The sequence below is a fragment of the Dreissena polymorpha genome, chromosome 6 (genome assembly GCF_020536995.1).
Source record: "Dreissena polymorpha isolate Duluth1 chromosome 6, UMN_Dpol_1.0, whole genome shotgun sequence".
Taxonomy (NCBI): domain Eukaryota; kingdom Metazoa; phylum Mollusca; class Bivalvia; order Myida; family Dreissenidae; genus Dreissena; species Dreissena polymorpha.
In genome coordinates this window covers 73,339,752-73,360,935 of record NC_068360.1, presented here as the reverse complement: position 1 = coordinate 73,360,935, position 21,184 = coordinate 73,339,752, and the positions used below count along the sequence as shown (strand labels likewise).

Genomic DNA, 21,184 nt, shown 5'->3' with positions numbered 1-21,184 from the left:
AATTGTCTGTGAGTACAACATGCGTACATCATATGACCTTGTACTTGACCTTACCCTCTATATTTAATAAGATCTATCATAACTGAGTTCTTACCAAAAATACATAATTTAGAGGTAAAACATTTGAGTTCACTCCAAAAAGCAATATTTATCTTTTTCAACATGATTGTCGGCGGCCATATTGGTTTTTGGTATTTTGAGGCTCCTGGCAGTACGACGGACAAGCATTTCGGTGATAAATCATGTATAAGGACTAATTTACTCACATCAAGTGAGAAAATCTCCCAACCCATTTGTGCATTCTGTGGTAGAATCGAATTGAACTATACAAGCAATTTGATACAAAGAAGCAATACATTTAAATTACAAAAAACAACAACAAAAAAATACATTATTTACAAAAAGTAACCAAAGGTGCTTAGGGCGTCATTATTTATAGGTCACAAGTCAAACATCATATCCATTCCCGCTAAACACTCAGCATCGTAGCGATCATATTTTGTTTTGTGCACTAATAAGTAGGATAAAGAGCACAACAGTAACTGCCATATCGTTGTGAAATATAGCATCCTCGGCAAGCCTCGCCTTTCTTTTATTCTAAGCCTCACCTTATATATAAGACAACGATTTGATAGTAACCTGTTTATCTCTATATAACACGCGATAGACATGTCTACCTTACAATCACAATACTCATATAAATCGGAACAATAACACTGTTTCCATATTTGTGTATTCGTTAAGAATAAAAGGCGATGTGTTATTGACGGATGATCTCAATGATGATATTTTGTTGATACGGAGTATGAATTTGATTATTTGATGATAATTAAAATAATTATAATGATGATGATGATGATGATGAAGGTGATGATGATAATGTTGTTGTTGATGGTGATGATGATATTGTTGTTGTTGTTGTTGTTGATGATGAAGATGATGATGAAGATGATGATGTTGTTGTTGTTGTTGATGATGATGATGATGATGATGATGATGATGATGATGATGATGATGATGATGATGATGATGATGATGATGATGATGATGATGATGATGATGATGATGATGATGATGATGATGATGATGATGATGATGATGATGATGATGATGGTGGTGATGATGATTATGATGATGATGATGATGGTGGTGGTGATGATGATGATGATGATGATGATGATGATGATGATGATGATGATGATGATGATGATGATGATGATGATGATGATGATGATGATGATGATGATGATGATGATGATGATGATGATGATAATGATGATGATGATGATGAATGCGATAGACTAAATTTGTTATAGAAAAATATTCTATTTCCTGTCGAATTTGGTCAAGTATTTTTCAAGGAAGGGCAATTGTCTATTTTAGCTACTTCCTGAGTGAAACCATGTGCTAACAATGAACAAGTAATCAAACAATAGGCAGCAAGTAAAAACACGTGTTGATGTATTCACGGAACCAAAGTATCACATCTGTTGAAGCGTGTATGTTTAGATAATATTGTATTTGATTGGAAAACTATTTGAAAAGTTTGCTGTATATAAATTGTTTATCGCTTAGCGTAATTTATTCACATGTCTTACTTTTAGAATGTTACAATATAGATTAATGCACATAAGCAGAAATGTCCAAACGTTATAGAGACTGCACGTGTTAAAAAGTAATGGTCGCGCACGTGTTAAAAAGTAATGGTCGCTCAACTAGAATAATTTGTTTTGAGGATGAACTTTTAAAACGAATTCGCAGGGCATTTGATTCTTGTGTTTTGAACCTTCCATGGTGGGATGACAAAAGTAACATTGACTGGCTTCCTTCGATACTGATCAGGAAGGACTCAGGCATAATACGGCTGTTCTAAACATTCATGTATGAGTTATTGTGTAAATTAAAAAAACACTCATCGCGTATAAAGTCTATATTGTTGCTTCCGCAACAGTATACCGAACCTATCACAATTGTGCATAGAAAGTTGATTAATCGTTTTGGCCATCAATCAGCAAAACAATATAAAGTTTGATAATGTAAATAACATTTTGTTGTTTTAAACAGAAACAGTTTAATGTAACGGTTTTATAATAACTACGATAAATATGTTAAATTATTTTACTGTGTTTATGCATCCGAAACCTACAGAAACACAAAGAACCGGTAGGCATAAACCGATTGTCCTGTATGTTATTACGTCTATCTATCCGAGGTGAACTCTAGAGGACTAGATGACGCCTTTAATATTAATACCGCTTGCTTCAAAGCTTTGCTACTTACATGAGTGTTATATGTAAGGACTATGAACGCACCGCATGTTTTGATCTTACTCGGTCCTTTACATTGAAATAATATTGGTTTTGTAAGAAGATTTGGTAAGAAAACTGATATCAGATCATTAAAAAGTTTATTGATTTGATTCTATGAAAAACACAAATCATACGTTTAATTAAAATTCAACAGCATAAGCACTCATACAGTTCGCAAATTTGGGCAGTTAAATTTGTTAATAAGCATTTTATGCTAATCCCTACATATATTTTCAATTAACATTTGCAAATATGGTTGTGCATGCACTTTGAGCAAACTAAACACCTGCCGAACGAACAAACCGTTTTAAACAATCTGATATGGGTTTGATTTAATAAAAGCCAAGGGCAATGTTTTTTTTTCTTTTTTACTTTCTTATGTTCATTCTGCAGCTCAGTTCACTGATAATGGAAAACATTCATGCACTAAATGTATCACAAAATAAAACACAAACGGATAGCACTGTTTGTTTCAAGCGTAAATTTAACGAATACAGTATTTGAAGTATTATTTGAGAGGCAAATTTAACTTACATTAATTTCCCTTTTGGTAGTATGCATTTGGTTGAATTAAAAAGTCCGTGCATTGTTTAAGTTATAAATTAATGAATACCGTAGTTTCACCTACATGTATTTCGTGTTTAAGAGTGCATTAAATATTGATTACTTTCTTGGGCGATTTGATATAATTTAATATAAACGGAGCATAGTATTTTTGTGTCGATCTCAATAACAATCATCAACAGCTCTCGGGTTTTAAGAAACTATATGGTTTAAACTTAACAAATCAGTATTTTTTTCTGCAGATTAAAATTATATTAAAACAGTTTGACACAGTTCAAATCTGGGTTGAAGAAATTTACAGCTACAACAGCTATTAAAAAAGCAAACCAAGCCATGGTACTATGTATTTAAACTGCGCAGTATAAAAACTACTGTATTGCGAAGTTGTCGCAAATCAGTTGACTGTATGTAGATCGTGCGATCAACACGTCTATCGCAATGTGGACTGTTCGAATTATCGTGACTGTCTTTGCTTTTTATGAAGTCGTTGTTTCAGGTAAGTACTTTGTTGTTAAAAAAATGCATTCATTAAAATATCGCTGTAATGTTTTGGTTGGTATTGCTGCATGGACTTAAGAACAGCTCACAGAAACTTCACTACATAAAACAACAAAGGTACGAGAGGTCATTGTCATAATTCACGTTTATCTCGTTATTGTATGGCGTTTTAATGTTGACGTTTTGATACGTAAGTTATTCTTATTCAAACTTAAATGTAATAAATGAAGAGACATATAAATAAGTGGACAATAAAGCTTTAATAATTAGAATGATTATAGAGTACCTCCTGTTTCAATGGCTGGTATTTAATGTTTTCTAAGCCTCGATAACTACACTTATTTGTTAAACACTCATCAATATAGGTAATAACGTCTATAAATCAAAATATAGAATATAATTAAAAATATGCTAATGGCCATGTAACCAGAATGTTCTCTTACCAACGCTTGTTATTTATGTTTATTAGCATCGTATTTAATAAACAAATTTCCACAAGTGCAGACACCTTCGGAGTAGATTAACATGGGTGTATACTATAATTAATGCAAATATTAACTTTCATATTTCTTTGGAAGGTATTCACATTTCTTTAAAATAAGCCTAATTAATTGCTCAGTGTATCATTTGTTCGGATTTAATATGACATAATATAAATCAGATATTTTTCCCACATTCAAAATTATATCTAAATGGTGTCTTCTTGTATTTAAAGCAATACTATATTGTTCAAATGCGATACCCCAAATTTATAGATTGATTATTTATTATAATTCAATGAACACTTTTATATTACCCACAAATATTATATTTCGCCTTTATATATGAATTTATTGAAGAATTAAGATTAACACACGTCGTTTGTTGCACGTTATTTTAGCGCGATTTAAATTTCATTACACTTATTATTCTTATTTCTTACCATTATTTCGCTACTTTATAATAATATTAATGCTCTTATGAGAATTATGACAGCAAATTATACTGAATAGGAACTATGAAATGCTCACCTTTTTAAATTACTTATAACTATAAAAAAAGTTATTTGTGTTATAAAACATCATTTTTTCCCATTTTAGTGAATCAAACCCCATTACATGTTTTTATTGATATAAGGATTGACTCAGATGCAGATAGGAAAAGCCAATAATGCCGACAGTTTTGGTATTTAAGTTATTTGTGTGTGACTTATTGCTATTTGACATACGTTGTTGATAATGAAAGTTTGAAAAGAGCGTCATAATAGTACATGATAGTGTAACATTGTTGCAATTTGATGTTCTGTGTTTACATATATCGATATAATTCAATGCGCTCATTACACTTGACATAAGTATAAAACGTGAGATGTATTATGTCCATAGCTTATTGTTTTCATAAAAGAATGAAGCCTTCCAGTTTGGTTTCCATACTGTATATTATTTGAATTATTTTTTGTTTATTTTTAATGTTTGTCAACAGTGGTATATGTAAAGCGAAAATATACATCTTTCGTATTTGTTTTATAATTGCGATTTAATGCACACATATTTCACGAAGAACCTGATCTATGCATAAAAACATAATACTAGGTATGTGCTCGATTAACTCTTTGAATGACTTCGGCACACTGTGGATTGTAAACAAGTAAGCACTTCAAAAGTCATCTGCTCATTTGGAATAACCGCTAGCTAGGACTTTTAAAACCCTACTGTTTCACTTTAGCATGTGTACTTGTAGCCACCTTACATCCGAAAGTTTACACTAGCATTAGCATAAAATCATTAAACATGTTAGTTATGGATTGTTACAACGTTTGCTACTTTTATTGACCTGGCAATAATTTTACGTAATTTAATTATGCTCTTTTACATCGTAACGTTGAATTAAATGCCAAGGTATTGATGCAGCCTTAGCAATTATAATGGTTTTGTAGGGTAATCAGGTATAGTGTGTGGCTCTCAATAAATCGTTTTACTCTGATTTGGGTTGTGAAGCATTTACATTAGTCCCAATTTATTGTTAAATGAGTAGAAGTATTTACTCGAAATTACAAACATATCACTTGCCATGTACAATATACGCGGGTCATTTGGTACTCAAATGCTTAACCGCAAAAAAAAACGCTTGTTTGAACTGGCATGTCGTTAACACACTGTCGTTATCTAACAAAAGAGCTGTAATATATAATATATAAAACGTGCACAATCGGAAATATAAAGACATATCTCTGATTCACATGCGTTATATTGCTTTATGTTTTTAAATATTGTAAGTTTTATATTCTTTATTAATATATTTGCTAAAATCGTGTACTCATTACTACCTCATTAGTAGTTTTGAATATTTAAAATTTGTTTTATGCCACAGCGGTTTATGTGCATACAATTTAAGCGCAATACAATGGTTGGTGCATGGCATATTTAAACTTAATCAAAGTACTGACAGTACTGGTGTGACGATGCTTTTGAGAGGATGGATATAAAAGCATCAAGTTAAGTTTATCTACATCACCACAATCACCACAATTGTGTATGTTGGTACGAAATAAATTTGGTACAAAAAGTGTGCGAACAAAATTTGGGTACGAAAACAAATTTGGGTACGTAAAAAAAAAATTTGGGAACAAATAAATTGGGACCGAAAAAAATTTGGGTACGAAAAAACATTTGGGGATCCAAAAAAATTGGGTACAAAAAAAATTGGGTACAAAAAAAATTGGGTACCAAAAAAAAAATTGGGTACGAAAAATTTTAGGTACGGAAAAAAAATTGGTGGAACGGGAAAGTAGTACCTTTGGGGAACTTTATCCACAATCGCACATTTTCGGCCCTTTCCGTCAAACATCAGATAAGTTCCTCGAAGGCAATAGTATATATACACATTTCGGAAGCGGTAATGCGGTCCTACCTACGCGCGTCAAAATGTAAGCGAAATATGTACACAAGTCTGTCAGGCATGTTTGAATTAACGAAGAAAATCGTGTATTGATGTAAGTTTTTCGAAGAAATGTGCAGAAAATATATTAAACAAGAGCTGTGTTTGTGAAACACAATGCCCCCTGCTGCGCAGCTTTGAAGCCATATATTTTACCTTTTCCCTTGAAGGATGACCTTGACCTTTCACCACTCAAAATGTGCAGCTCCATGGGATACGCATGCATGCCAAACATAGAGTTGCTATCTTCAATATTGCAAAATTTGACCTTGACCTTGAAGGATCTTGACCTTTCACCACCCAAAATGTTCAGCTCCATGAGATATGCATGAATGCCAAATATCAAGTTGCTATCTTCAATATTGCAAAATTTGACCTTTGACCTTGACCTTTCACCACTCAAAATGTGCAGCTTCATGAGATACACATGCATGCCAAATATCAAATTACTATCTTCAATATTGCAAAATTTAACCTTTGACCTTTGACCTTGAGAGATGACCTTGACCTTAACATTTTACCACTCAAAAAATGCAGCTCCATGAGATACACATGCATGCCAAATATCAAGTTTCTATCTTCAATATTGCAAAAGTTATTGGCAATGTTAAAGTTTTCGGACGGACGGACGGACGGACGGACTGACGGACGGACAGACTGATGAAAAGACAGACGGACAGTTCAAAAACTATATGCCACCCTTCAGAGGCATAAAAAAGTTATGGCGAAAGTTAAAGTTTTCGGACGGACAGATGCAATATAATTGACCTTTGACCTTGAAGGATGACCTTAACCTTTAACCTTTCAAAATGTGCAGCTCCATGAGATACACATGCATGCAAAATATCAAGTTGCTATCTTCAATATTGAAAAAGTTATGGCCGATGTTAAAATTTTCGGACGGACGGACAGACGACATATATTTGACATTAGACCTTGAAGAATGACGTTGACCTTCACCTTTGACCACTCAAAATGTTTAGCTTCATGAGATGCACATGCATGCCAAATATCAAGTTGCTATCTTCAGTATTGAAAAAGTTATGGCCAATGTTAAAGTTTTCGGAAAGATGGACAGACGCTTTATATTTTAAATTTGACCTTGAAGGATGACCTTCACCTTTCACAACTGAAAATGTGCAGCTCTATGAGATGCTCATGTATGCCAAATATCAAGTTGCAATGTTCAATATTGAAAAAGTTATGGCCATTAAAGTTTTTGGACGGACGGACAGACTGACACACTGACTGACTGACGGACAGTTCAACTGCTATAGGCAACCCTAACGGGGGCAATAAAAGCAATAGCGATATTTTTCTCAGCCCGATTATTAATAGTTTGATATCACAAAATGAAAGTGAAAGTAGAACTGTTAAAAATGACAACCTGTCAACGTGTTGTTTTTGCTGGCATGAGAGGGCGATTACACTCAATGTGTTCACATTTTTACCATAGGCTTTGTCAATGACCTTTATAGTATGGGTAGCTTTGATATTATTTATTGCTTTCATGTAACTGCATGATTGTGTATATGTTTACAATACACAAAGCATAAATAATGATATAAATATACTGATTGAGCTTATAATAATCTGAGAACTATAGCCAGGTATATTAAGGACTTAAAATACAATTTTTTGTCCTGATTTCATGAAGAAATGACCATGCATGTCCTACATTTCAAAATCAAGGCCCTGGTCTGACACATTGGTAACATTACCGTTAAACTGTTACCACTGATTTTTCTTGTTTTAAAACAGTCACTGATCAGCTATGACCTCTGGGTAATGACCAATTTTTGCTTACTTGTCACACCCTTAAAACTTTCCACACTTCTATAATAGCAAATCTGGATTTAGGTGATCTTCAATGGTACATTTGAACATTAGCTCTGTTACAAGAGTGCTGGTTAAGTCAAGTCACAAATTTAAATCTAGGCCATGTCAAAATCAAAGTGTCAAAGACAAATGAAAGATGCGTTCATTAATTATTGTCCAGTTGTTTGCTACTGCTGTGAGTTTTTATATAATAGAACTGATGAACATCATGTGAGAGAAAATTCGCATAATCATTGTATATCAGGTTTAGCAGCCTTTTAGATAACTAAGTTGGCTGGGTTTCAATGTCGCTTCTGGGGATCAAACCCGTAGGGCTTTTAGGAAGATTCTGAAATGTTTCGATCCCTCGAAAGCAACCAAACCAAAAATTAATTCAAATATTGTCGACTCGGTTTTTTGAGTCGGTTCAAAAGAGATAATGGAGCTCGATTGGTCATTGTCGGCTCTGGTACTACTTACATGTACCCCGGGTACTCTTAAGTATACTTACATGTACCCCGGGTATTCTTAAGTATACTTACATGTACCCCAGGTACGGTCAATATACGTTATTGTACTCGGTCCATATTAGACTGTACCCGAGTTGTATTCGCACCAAAAATCCGATGTCGTTAAACGTGCAACCGATTATCTTAAACAATCTTCTCTTCAAAAAACACTGCATCAACATGCTTTTTGAGTATGTGTTCCGATAATATAGAGGCCATTCTACAGAAAATTGACATAAATGTGTATATATAATTAATACAAAAAAAAATTGTCAACAACGACTGATTTAGGGTTAAATTTCCCGGGTACATTTTAGTATATTTACCGTACCCGGGATACATGTAAGTAAACTTAAGAGTACCCGGGGCACATGTACGTAGTACCCGAGCCGACCAGTAACAATCGAGCGATAATGGAAGGTGTAACATCTCTCACGCCCCCTAGCATCGCCTTTAGCAGTATTCAATTCTCAACAGGAAAGTGCTGGAGTCATTGATCCCGAGGAACAAGAAAAAAAATTGATTAATGTTTGGAATAAATAATTTGATTAATGACAATCTATTATTTGAGCCAGGTCACAGGAAAAGCGCAGTCCAATCAGTATCCAATTAAATTATTTCTTATTGTCAGAAAACCGCTTTTAAGCAAACAGCTTTCAAGCGACTGCAGGCTGATCTAGATCCAAACTGGCCACAATCGTCTAAATGTCTCTTTTACTAGACACAGTTCATTTAACTTTAAAATGATAAAAAGTACTAACATAGAAGAAAGAGTACAAACCAGTAAAGAGTTTGAAATCAATGTTGAATTTCAGGACAGGTTGGTGATCTGCAAATCCCCGATGAAATGTTGATATCGGGTATCATAGTCATTCAATAAGTCGCAAAATGCTCGAATACAATTTATAAAGCAAAATGTGACTTAAATTGAAAACTAAAAATACCAGTAAGCCAGTTTTGCCGTGTCAAGCTGTTACGATCCAGAAAGTCCTTCATTCACATCGAGTATATATCCTTCGAATTCCATCTATTGTTGTCATAAGCGGAGATTTAGTGAATAAATAATTCATATATCCTAAATGACAGTTTCTAAATAGCGAAACAAGCCAATTTATGCTGTAAGAAAGTTTTGACACGAGACTCTCATGGGGGCGGCCATTGTTGAATGTTGAAACACGAACGACAACTCTGCAAATCGAATGTAGAATTACCGAAATCCCCGCTACAAGTCAATATTTTTCAACAGAAGTGGGAAATTGTTGTTAAGTTTTTGACTGTACAGCTGCTTTATAATATAAAAAAAGCTCCAGATGAATTTTTGACACTTGAAGGTCTTTAAAGCGGGAATTTCGGTACATGATCGTGCTTGTGCAAATATGCACTATGAATTCATACTGGAAATCCCAATTATAATGTTTATATTTTAGTTTTCACGATCAAACTTGGATAAAAACAATGTTTCATCAGTGATTTTAGTGTATTTTGCAATATTCTATATTAATATCTGCAGTATTTTGAGAAATAATCAATATTAAGGGGGATTACTGGGGATTTCGGTGGATATCTGGGGATTTCTGGGGATTTTGGTAATTACGGGGATTTCGGTATTTCTACGACCCGAGCATTATCTCAATCGGACTGGCTCGGTCTTTTACATAGGTCGCCAGGTTGTGAAGATTTTTTTGATAGTATCATACCTTTGACGATGCTGAAACAGCATCGTCAAAAATGCGCTTTCTGCGAGGACTGAGAGTATTCTGCCGCTTTAAGAAGGTCCGGCTAAAACACCTTTGTACTGTCTTGTGAAAACCATGGTCTTATTAAAAAATGAAAATATTTAAAGCATTCACGCTTAAAGCGCGTAATTACAACAGTCATGAGTGTAATGTTAATGGCCCTATTCCACTACGAAAACAAGCACACGATTCGCTACGATTTATCACATTTATTGAATCGGGAAGATTCGTGACAGTCTACAATTCAGTTACGACACTGGTACGATTGAGTTAAGACGAATCATGGGGTTCGGTTGAAGTATTGAGAATAGGGTCGCGACTTCACTACGATGTGTAAGAATCTACTGCGACTGTACTACGAACGATGCAGATCGGTCATGACTAAGCTAGGACCTCACCGAACGCACTCATGAATTAGGCGCCAATATCTATTGATATTGATTCTAACACGGCATGCGACTTGTTTTTTATAGACAAAGTAGGAAATCAAGTGTGGGTTATTCTGCAATAGATTATGGGCGGAGCTTAATGTTTCGAAAATAGTTCCGAATAAATAAAGAAAATATTGAACTACAATGCACGTGCTAAATCCCGTTCTAAAAGAAATGTAATAAATGTAGCATGTATATAAATGTAATGAAACAAAAAATGGTATATTTGGTGATAAGTCGCATAACCACTCCTGCAAAGAATGTTATTTGTTAAGAAGCGTAATTAAGAAAACATTTATAGCATGTCAGCTTTTCAGAAGCATCAATAAACGTGACGTCATTTAGTTTCTGCGATTGTTGTTCTCAATAAAAGTGATGTCATTTGCAAAATATTAATGAATGAAAACGACGTCATATGTTTGTACAATTCAATGACGTCACTAAATAGTGAACTTTGTACTAAGAAGTGCGGAGTATTGAAAAATATAGTTCACGTCCAAAAGCTTGAACCAAATCAATTAGAATCGTGTTAGAATCAAAATACTTTTTTTCTATGATGGTTTGTTGTCGAATAACCCACAGTAAGGAAAATAGATGCGTGTTATCAAATCAATCGTGCTCCGCACTCGTGATTTAATTCCTAGGCATCTATACTCCTTACTGTGGGTTATTCGACAACAAACCATGATAGAAAAATATTTTTTCTTAATCATTTTTTACAAAATCGTAACTGTTTCGTAACTAAATCGCGAGAATCTTAGCGGGCTCGCAACTCACTCGGGGTGAACTCGTGAGAGTCTTGACAAAGTCGTAGCTGATTCGAAGACAGATCACGTGATCATCGATTTCCCGATTGAGTCACGAATTACCAACGATTCCATTACGACGCCCAAAAACGCACTACGACGCTGTTACGAGTCAACTGCGATTAAATTCAGTCTTGGAGGTCTTTGCCAAATTTTAAACACGTTTAAAATCTGGCCACAATTTTTCGGGAGCTCAAGAGTTGCAGGAATCACTTACGACCGGACCACCACTAGCTACGAATAAGTTAAGACCGTCGCCGATTGAGCTAAGAATGTCCCCGACCTCAAAAAATTGGAAATCGGGACAAGGAATCGGGTCGTAGTGAAATACCCTTATAACACGAGTAAATAAAGAAAATGTTGCAAGATTAAATATTTTAATAAATATATCTACGTGTGTGATTCATCAAAACCCTAAATAATAATGGACCTGTGTGCATATATGATCAGTTTATAATGATTGATAGATTAGCAAATGTTCACGCATAAAAATGTGATGCTACAAAACGGCATGCTATTACAAATCAAATGAACCTTTCTAAAAACACTAAAATATTATTCGAAAAAAGACGAACGTTTTTAATTATTACATATTATTATATATCTTAATGTATCGCATGTCTAATACCGAGCAATTTAACGAATGTATGACTGCATATGTATACGCAGTCATAGTATTTTTCTAAAACGTTATTTAAATTTAAAAAATGCATTATACCGTATTCGATCAAATGCATTGCTTTAATAATAATAATACTAATAATAATACTACTACTACTACTACTACTACAACTACTACTAATAATAATAATAATAATAATAATAATAATAATAATAATATAATAATAATAATAATAATAATAATAATAATAATAATAATAATAATAATAATAATAATAATAATCTCTTTATTTCCCGAAGGTAACTCATTAAGACAACGCATTGATACAAAGTCATGCAAACAGTTTAACAATGGCAATCTTATTTTCAATGAGGCCTTCAAACAACTATGGTATGAATAATGCATTCTTGCATTATCATGCGAACATGGATATATTTGTCGATAAGAATATATATATATAATATTATATACTCACAAAGGGTATAAAATAGCTGACTTAATGCATTGAATAAATACTTTAGTAAGACATTGACGGACATATAGTACTGTACGGTGTAATAGAAGTGTCATAAAAAGCAAGTCTATTACATGACTTCTCTTATATTATTAATTTCTCGTTCAATATTAAAATGGTCTCAATGAACAATTATTTATTTACAGAGAGTATTTAAGAATATTAATTTATTGTCTATTACATTTTCCCATATGCAAACACTCGCACGAATGAACGCATACGCACACATACATACACACACATATACACACACATTCAATTACCATATCTTAATTAACACGACAAATAACAATTACTATGTCATTTACGAACTGGTCACTGTTAACATTAGCTTTTCTCGAATGATAATTGATTAACTTCGGACGAACGAGCAGTAGAACAATCTAAAAGTAATATATAAATATGTGATAACATGATATCAACACAAAATTAATCACTTCGTGCAGAGAGTTCAGATGTACAGCTAAATTACAATTACCATAATTTTGCATGAGAGACGCACATAAATATGTCTTGATGACACCAAAACGATAATTTGTACCGTAAAAGCGTCATACAATTCGTTGAATACTTGATGATTGCATTGTTATATTGTTATTTGGAACTTATTTTGCAGATGCCTTGTCGACTGGGTATCTGGTTCTTGGATCCAGTTTGAGTGGTGATGTATATGAAAACTTTCTTGCATTACCAATCGAGGTAGTGGAGGGCAACACAACCATCCATACAACACGTAGACAGTCTATGTTTTTAAATACAGAACCAATGTCCATCGATGTTGATTACGCTCGAAAACAGCTGTATATTTATAACAAGTACACGGCGTCTCTTGAAATGCTTAATTTTGATCCCGAGACCGGTCTTCAGAATTTACCATTAAAGTCTCTGCATTCCGGACTTTCTAGAGGATTCGTGATGATAGCTTTGGATTGGATTTCAAACAACCTTTACTGGACAGATCCAATATTCAGATGGGTCGCAGTGCAGTCTTTGCAAACTAATGGACATTATCGAATCCTGGTTTATGATAACATCGAGAGGCCTACTGGGATTGCTGTAGATCCGATTCACAAGTCGGTTTCATTTATGACTTTCCGTTGTTGCATGATCTAAACGCATATGTAATGTTCGATACTATATAGTTTTCATTTCTAAAGAATTTGTATGATAACTACACTAGGACAGGTTAGTATGCATGTTATGTATTTCCAATCACTTTACATTATTCAACTATAGAAATAATATTTTCTTATAGACCATATATATATAATGTTCATGTATGCTTCGAGTTTTGTTTCAAACACATAAGCGTATCTTTACCTTCAAGATATATGTTTTGGAGCGATGTCGGCTCATTTTCGAAGATTGAGCGTTCCAGTCTCACCGGAAATGGTCGTAAAACCATAATATCTCACCGCAAAAATGGTAATTGTAGTTTTATGTTTGCCACTTGTTATGATTGTTTATTGTTGATTTTTTTCAAATTCTTTTTATCTCTTTAAAATCAAAACTAAAAGTATATGGTCATAAAGTCGAACCTGTCGAGTACTTGCGTGCGTGCGTGTGTTTTAAGGAGTGTGGTTCTTTAAAATTTTGATATATTTCATTATTAATGTGCATGCATATATGATTATTTATGTTTTGTTCTTATTGCTGAAGATGAAATATGATATATTTGTTGTAAATTGTATTATGTAAGAAGACCTTGTTGAAAATAAGAAATGTATTATAAAAATTGCATATTATGTAATTTCATCTGATGTATTTCTTAAGTAAATCTTCTTTAAATAAAGTTTTTATATTATTTTATTTATAGCTTATCCGATAGCCCTTGATGTCGACATTGCATCATCGAAGCTGTACTGGGTTGACGCTTTGCGCGATACCGTGGAGCGATCAAATTTAGATGGAAAAGAACACACGACAATCAGAAAAAAAGCACTTGCAGACCATTTATTTGTTGATATAGCAGTATTTCGTGTAGGTATTTGTAATATTTTATAACCCATATTATTTCTTGATTAAAAATATAGTTGAGCTACAAGGACTATCAATACTATGGATACTGCACAAGATAAAATTAATATTATACAGCAAGATCCATTAATGTGAATTTGCATTGTTGGTTTTGCGTTCAATTCTCATTTAGAAACATTTGCAGTATACAAAATAGACGTGTTTGTTCTGAACTGAACAATGTTTCAGGACGTTGTGTTTGCACTAGAAATGGCGTCAAGCACAGGTGGAAAAGTGCACCTTTTTAACAAGGATACTGGCGTTAGCCACGCCAAGTCTATCGAATCAAAAAATTCGGAAATTAAATGTGTGACTTTATTTGCACCACAACCTACAATAACAGGTTTACCAATACTTTAATCGCAAGCATCATTTTATGTGAATTATGAAGAAAATACATTATTTATTTTCAAACGATGGCCACTTTTAACCATTTTTATTAATATACTTACAGGAAGAACTTAATGCAGCCTATATATATTATATATACATAAATATATATATACATATATCCATTTTTTGTTAAATTGCGACGTTTTAGATGTGTAACAAGTAAACTATATTTTAACTATGTTATCATATGCCAATTTATATACAGATTACTGTTCAAACATTTCATGTGAGAGTATTTGTGTGAGCGAAACGACAGGACCCGAATGTTTGTGTCGTGAGGGGTTTACGTTGAATGCCGATGGACGCACGTGTTCAGGTATTGTGTCCTTATATATTTGTTTATCGTTCGTATATAAGTTCATATTTCGATTTAATTTCTAATACGCGAAACAAAAAACATAAAACAAAAACCAAACTGATTTTTATATCGTTTTTTTTGTTGTTGTTTTTTCATTATAAAAACAAACAGGAAACATATGTCCATATTTATATTTCGTTTCAATTTTAATATTACAAAAATCAGTATTTGAACATTCAAACTATGTGTTTGGTCCCGTTTACCGTTCTTGATTTGATAAAACAGTAAAATACGAATTAGCCATGCTTTGAAGAATCAACAGGTTTTATTTGTTAATTCTTTATTGCAAAAAAAACATTTTGGTAGTAAACGTCATTACAATCAACGTTATTCTGGTGCAGCAGCATATAAGTATTTGTGTGTTTTTTTCCAAATAATTGTATTTACGTTTATGACATGTGTTACAAAGCAATCTCAATTTAAACGCTTTTTGAGTGCATACTGTATTGGTCATGAAGTCATTATAATGTATGAAGGATCTCCCTGTGCCTATCATAATTGTTGCTATGAAGGCTATGGCTTATAGAGCTGAGTGTTTATTTATTGTAAATAATTGCATATGCTAACTTGCCAACCTAAATAAAAACCAATACATATAAAGGAAACTTGTGAATAAGTGTGTATGGACGAATTGTACAATAATAGTTGTCAGAGACCATGCACATTTGCAAAATTATTTTCCAGACCGTAAAGTTAATATAACATACAGATAGAGTGGAAGACATATAGACACATAGACGGACATAGGTCTATTGTGATTTGAGTATTCCCTCCTTGACTTCGCATCGGGGATATAAAAATTATTGTTGGTTGATTCAATAGGCTGCGGTTGATCGGTTAATATTGTTAATAATAAACCGGAAATTATTTAAGGTGACAGAATAACGAAAACGTTTCCGGAACAACTATTATACTATTCCCTTATTTTAGAACACAAGTCAATGGTTCTTGGTAATAATATAGCACGTAACGGTCAAGATGAACGAGATAGTGAAAATATGAAATAATTGACAACATATATACCTTTAAAACCATTTGCAATAAATTTTCATATTCCAGAAATATGGACAACGTTTTTATTAGAATATAATATTCGTTATTTTATTACGCTCCACGCTTTTGAGGATTTTTTTTACGAAACCGCAAGGTATTGATCATGTGTAAACATTAAAAATTCTTGTTTATTGAACATGTTTCTATTGTCTTAAAGAATAGTTTAACTCAGCATTGCATTTAATGTTTTGCATTGAATAGCCATGCACGTGCTTTTTTTAAACGTGTAACTTACTTTAAAAGAAATTGTCTATGACAATAAATGTTGCAGTAGAATACGCGAGAAAACGTGTAGACGATGACGCAATTCCCCACACAGGTTAAATATGTCGGTGGATCATTATCATATCCATCCATGATCATCGTTTATAACGCTGACCTGCAATTAAGCAGAATTATACCCCTCTATGTGCATATATAATACATGTTCATCTTTTGCAATCTTTCTTTGCATTGTATCTACAGTAGACATTCAATTCAATATTCATGGGCAACAACTCTCATCTGCACAAAGCAGAGTAATGTCCAGTGTTTACTTCTAAAATCGAGGTTAAAATTAAAGTGTTTGTTTATCACTAACTTCAGTTTGCACAAAACAAGCTCAATAACGTTGAATATGGCAAGCTTACCTGAAATTCCGCATGTAAGCAAATTGGGTCAAGGTCACTATTACTAAAATAGATAAAATATTTATTTTTAATAACTCTAGTTAAGTGTGGAATCATTAAATTGAAAGTGTATGTGTACTATGTTATTGCATTTTAGAAAAGTCGGGTATAGGTCATTGTGAAGTTTACTGATACTTAAAAAGAAAACCAAATTCTTTCAATAACTTTGGGTTCGATGAAGGTATTTTGCTTTTATGTAATGCGACAGTTCCGTACATGCAGACATAGCTGGAAATTGCAATTAGGCCTGTCTGGTAAAGGTAACGTTACCAAATTGCATAGTTCTTAAAAGTGAAATGTTAAAATTGGATAACGATTGAAATCTAGCGTAATTCATTTTTGTAGTAATGTATATGTTCAGGTTTGAATGTGCATAAAACTAGGTAAATATTATAAATATTGAGCTTCTAATATGTATTCACAGGTCACTGACAATATGAAAGACAAACAATCGTTGGTTCTTGGGACAGCTCTTGTTAGCTAGTCTAATTTAAGAATAAATAGATGTACAAGAATGTGCCTTATGATACACATGTATATGTCTGTTTTATTCCAATTCTGTGTTTTTGATTTAATGTATAACATATATTTCAATGATCTTAGTACATTAACATATTTTTGTTCATGGTAGATGTTCTCTTTGAAAAACAAATGCAATTACTGACTACATTGTATTCACACCTGTTTAACAAATGAAAAAAAGTTCCGCACTTTTGCTAAACATATAAATTCGATTGATATCGTCAACAATTTCCCTGAAGGCATGAATTGCGACATGACGCTCTTTCACAGCATATTATATGCCGTTCGGGTGCCTGCACTTCGAGCATCTGGCGGGCTGTAGGCTCTCGTAACAGGTATCCACACATGTATTGAATCCAAAACGTGATTTACAACAAGATGCAAAAATAGTGTGCTACATTGATCCTGTTTTTATCACTCTATCTTGTTATAAATATAAGAGAAAATGTTTCAATTCCTCGAGCAATGGATTAACGCAATGGGATCTTTCATAATTCTTATCCGCAGTATTATGTTTGGTGCTTCTTTATAGGATTGAGAAAAAGTGCTTAAAACAATTATGAAATTATTAGAAATTCCATGCAAGACAATGACATTCAAACAGCGGAAGCAGAACGCTACATTATTGTCCACTAGTTCAAGCGCATTAGGAGTTGACGATGATGTGGATACAAATGAATTAATTTCATTGAATAAAGCGTTGGTTGTGTTCCACAGATTCTTTCAACGTTTGAATTAATGAGCAAACGAACTTGATTTGTATACAAGAAAAATAATATTACAATTTTCGATTAATGAATGTACCTTTAATGATCACGCAAGCGAAAGCGCCCTTGTTTGCGTGTTTCGCTTTTCGTATTCCATATGCTCTTTCTTTTAGTAAAGTGTTAAAAGTTTGGAATAGCTTCTTTTGGTTCGAATGTTTACGCAGAAATTATTTTTTTGTTGAGAAATTTCTTTAACGATTAATTAATGCATTTATTTCTCATTAATATTTTCTTACACATATGTTCCTGCAAGTATTTGACGAATTCATTGCGAGATGGAATTGATCAGTTTCAATATTGACAGTTCGAATACAACTTTAACATTATATTATGTAAGGCGACGTTAAAAGTTAAACATTGGGAACATTTTGTTAGCCGTAAAATGTTTGATTTTGTTATTTATAAACGAAATACAATTATTATAAAGCAGCATTTTATGAGACATAGCGCAATATATTTCACAGTTATAATCGTCGTACCGCCTTTTATTTATATAATATACATTTTCCCTATTTTCGTATGTTGGTCATTTGTTCAGATACCAAACGAATGAGACGAATCTCTCACTTTAATGTTTAATTGAAAACGCGGTAGCAATAATGATAAATCATAATGTAACATATTTTTCCCGTAAAACGATTAATTATCAGCGTTTTCTAACTAGTTATGAAACATATGAAGGCAAATGTTTCTCAGCTTATATTTCCGTTATTGTGTTTATCGCATATATTTCCTGTCACTTACGAAATGCACATGATTTTAATAGATTTCTCATGACGAAAAAATCGTCTGCAGATGTTCACGATGGAATAAGTAAAAACAAACTCGTAACAAAATAAAATGTTGATATACTTCAACATATTATTATTGTACATTTTTGTTTTAAATAATGACAAAAAAGCAAATTGTCTTCGCTTAAGTATCAAACATTTTCAAAAGTATTAATATCATGCAATCAAGTACAGTAAACAAAAGGTGTGCTGGGGACCTTGGACCATTCATTTTAAATGTGAATAATTGGACTTTGTTTATAGAAAACATGCATGTATTGGTAAACGTTCTCATTTGTCGGAAAAACGAAAATACGGTTTATTCACGGACCGTTAGTTTTTAAATGTTTTCAAAACATTAGTTTGTAAACAAAATAAGAAAACCAAAACGGTGTCATTTAAGCGCTCGGCAAATAAACCTTATTCGGACCTCAAATATTCACTTATTACAAACAACTGCTTACTTGTATATGTACTAATTTCGCATAAATATTTGCTCGCGAATTGGTAAATTAATTCAGGTAAATGTTATTAAGATTAAAGTAAATTACATTGTTGATTAGGGTAAATTTCATTTTACAACATGTAATTGTAAACTAGTGCACAAAACGTCTTTGACAAGTTCAGAAATTGCAAAAAAAAATACAATTGCGCGTTACATTTCGTGTAAAACGGGTCGTTTTTGTCGTGCAACGTCAATTTATTTACATTTTGTTTTGAATTTGTTCCTGTTTCGTAGTTAAGAAGGTGGTAAGATACATATACTACAAATAGTGCATGCCTATATCTTTTGTGGTTTTGCAGAGACTTCAGGTCTTCTTCACCGTGCCCTGGTCTGGGCTACAGCTACCACAGTATGTGCTGCTGATATAACAGGGATCCATGACGAATTGAAATACATAGCGACTAACAAGACATGTTTCCCGAATCTTGGGTCGAATCTAAATTGGCTTACAGTCGGTATGTGACTTATCGGCTTCATAACGTCGAGTGCCATTGTTTAATAACTGAAGTGATAAATTTTGAGGGCTGAACACATGGTATAATTGGTGGCAATTCTGACTTAAATTTATAATATATAAACACAGTTATACCTTGATATATATATATATATATATTATAGATATATAAGTCTATATAGATATATATATACTATAGATATATAGATAGTATATATATATATATATATATATATATATATCTATATTATATAGATATACTCTATATATATATCTCTATCTATAGATTCACACGATCAAACGATTATATTTGCGGATGGCAGTGATATCTATAAAGTGGCATTAGATGACGTCCACACGAAGCAACGTATTGCATCAGCAACGGAAAACGTGACAGGTATTGTTTGTTAAAACAGACCCCTGACATGTTTCATAATTTTAATTTGGCACTTCAGTAAAGTATGTTAATACATGCGGTGCATATGTTCTTAAATACACATATATTTTTTTACTTGATATGGTATGTTTTAACGATCACTCTGTCCCTATCTCTGATTAAAGTAGTGCAGTTAATGTCGTAAGCATTTGCCCTTAATAAAGGTTAATTACCTATTCCAGGGAGCTATGACTGAAGTAAGGTTAAAAACGGGCAGCACATCTAACTTACAATCAAGCAAACTTTATCATTAGTTACCCACACTCGCCGTCGTATGTCGTGTAAATTGTAATTAATTTAAGCAATGTGTTGAATATATTTGATTTGACATTGAAAGTGTGGTCTTTTGTAATTTATATAGTGTGTGAAATAGTTGTTGTAAGTGTCGGGCGGCCATATGCGCCTACGCCGTACTTGAGTAAACCGTTTGATTCATTAATTGAAACACATCAACATTATTCGGTTTAGAATACTTAATTATTTCACAATATGTAATACACCATACATGTCGCCGCTGAA

General features: G+C 33.0%; 1 protein-coding gene across 1 annotated transcript; it reads left to right on the top strand.

Annotated features, from left to right (window-relative positions):
* Positions 1-3,160: 3,160 nt before the first annotated feature.
* On the top strand, positions 3,161-20,861 carry LOC127835806 (low-density lipoprotein receptor-related protein 4-like). The gene is made up of 9 exons (XM_052362241.1): positions 3,161-3,369; positions 13,340-13,796; positions 14,051-14,148; positions 14,540-14,703; positions 14,929-15,082; positions 15,338-15,448; positions 20,075-20,230; positions 20,516-20,626; positions 20,848-20,861. Exons 1-9 carry the CDS (start codon positions 3,312-3,314, stop codon positions 20,859-20,861), a joined length of 1,323 nt encoding a protein of 440 aa, XP_052218201.1. The 5' UTR covers positions 3,161-3,311.
* Positions 20,862-21,184: the final 323 nt, after the last annotated feature.

Coding starts and splice junctions, on each gene's coding strand:
- LOC127835806 (XM_052362241.1), top strand. CDS start 3,312: ATGTGGACTGTTCGAATTATCGTGACTGTCTTTGCTTTTTATGAAGTC. Junction 14,149..14,539: donor AATATCTCACCGCAAAAATG/GTAATTGTAGTT, acceptor TTTTATTTATAG/CTTATCCGATAGCCCTTGAT. Junction 14,704..14,928: donor TTGATATAGCAGTATTTCGT/GTAGGTATTTGT, acceptor ACAATGTTTCAG/GACGTTGTGTTTGCACTAGA.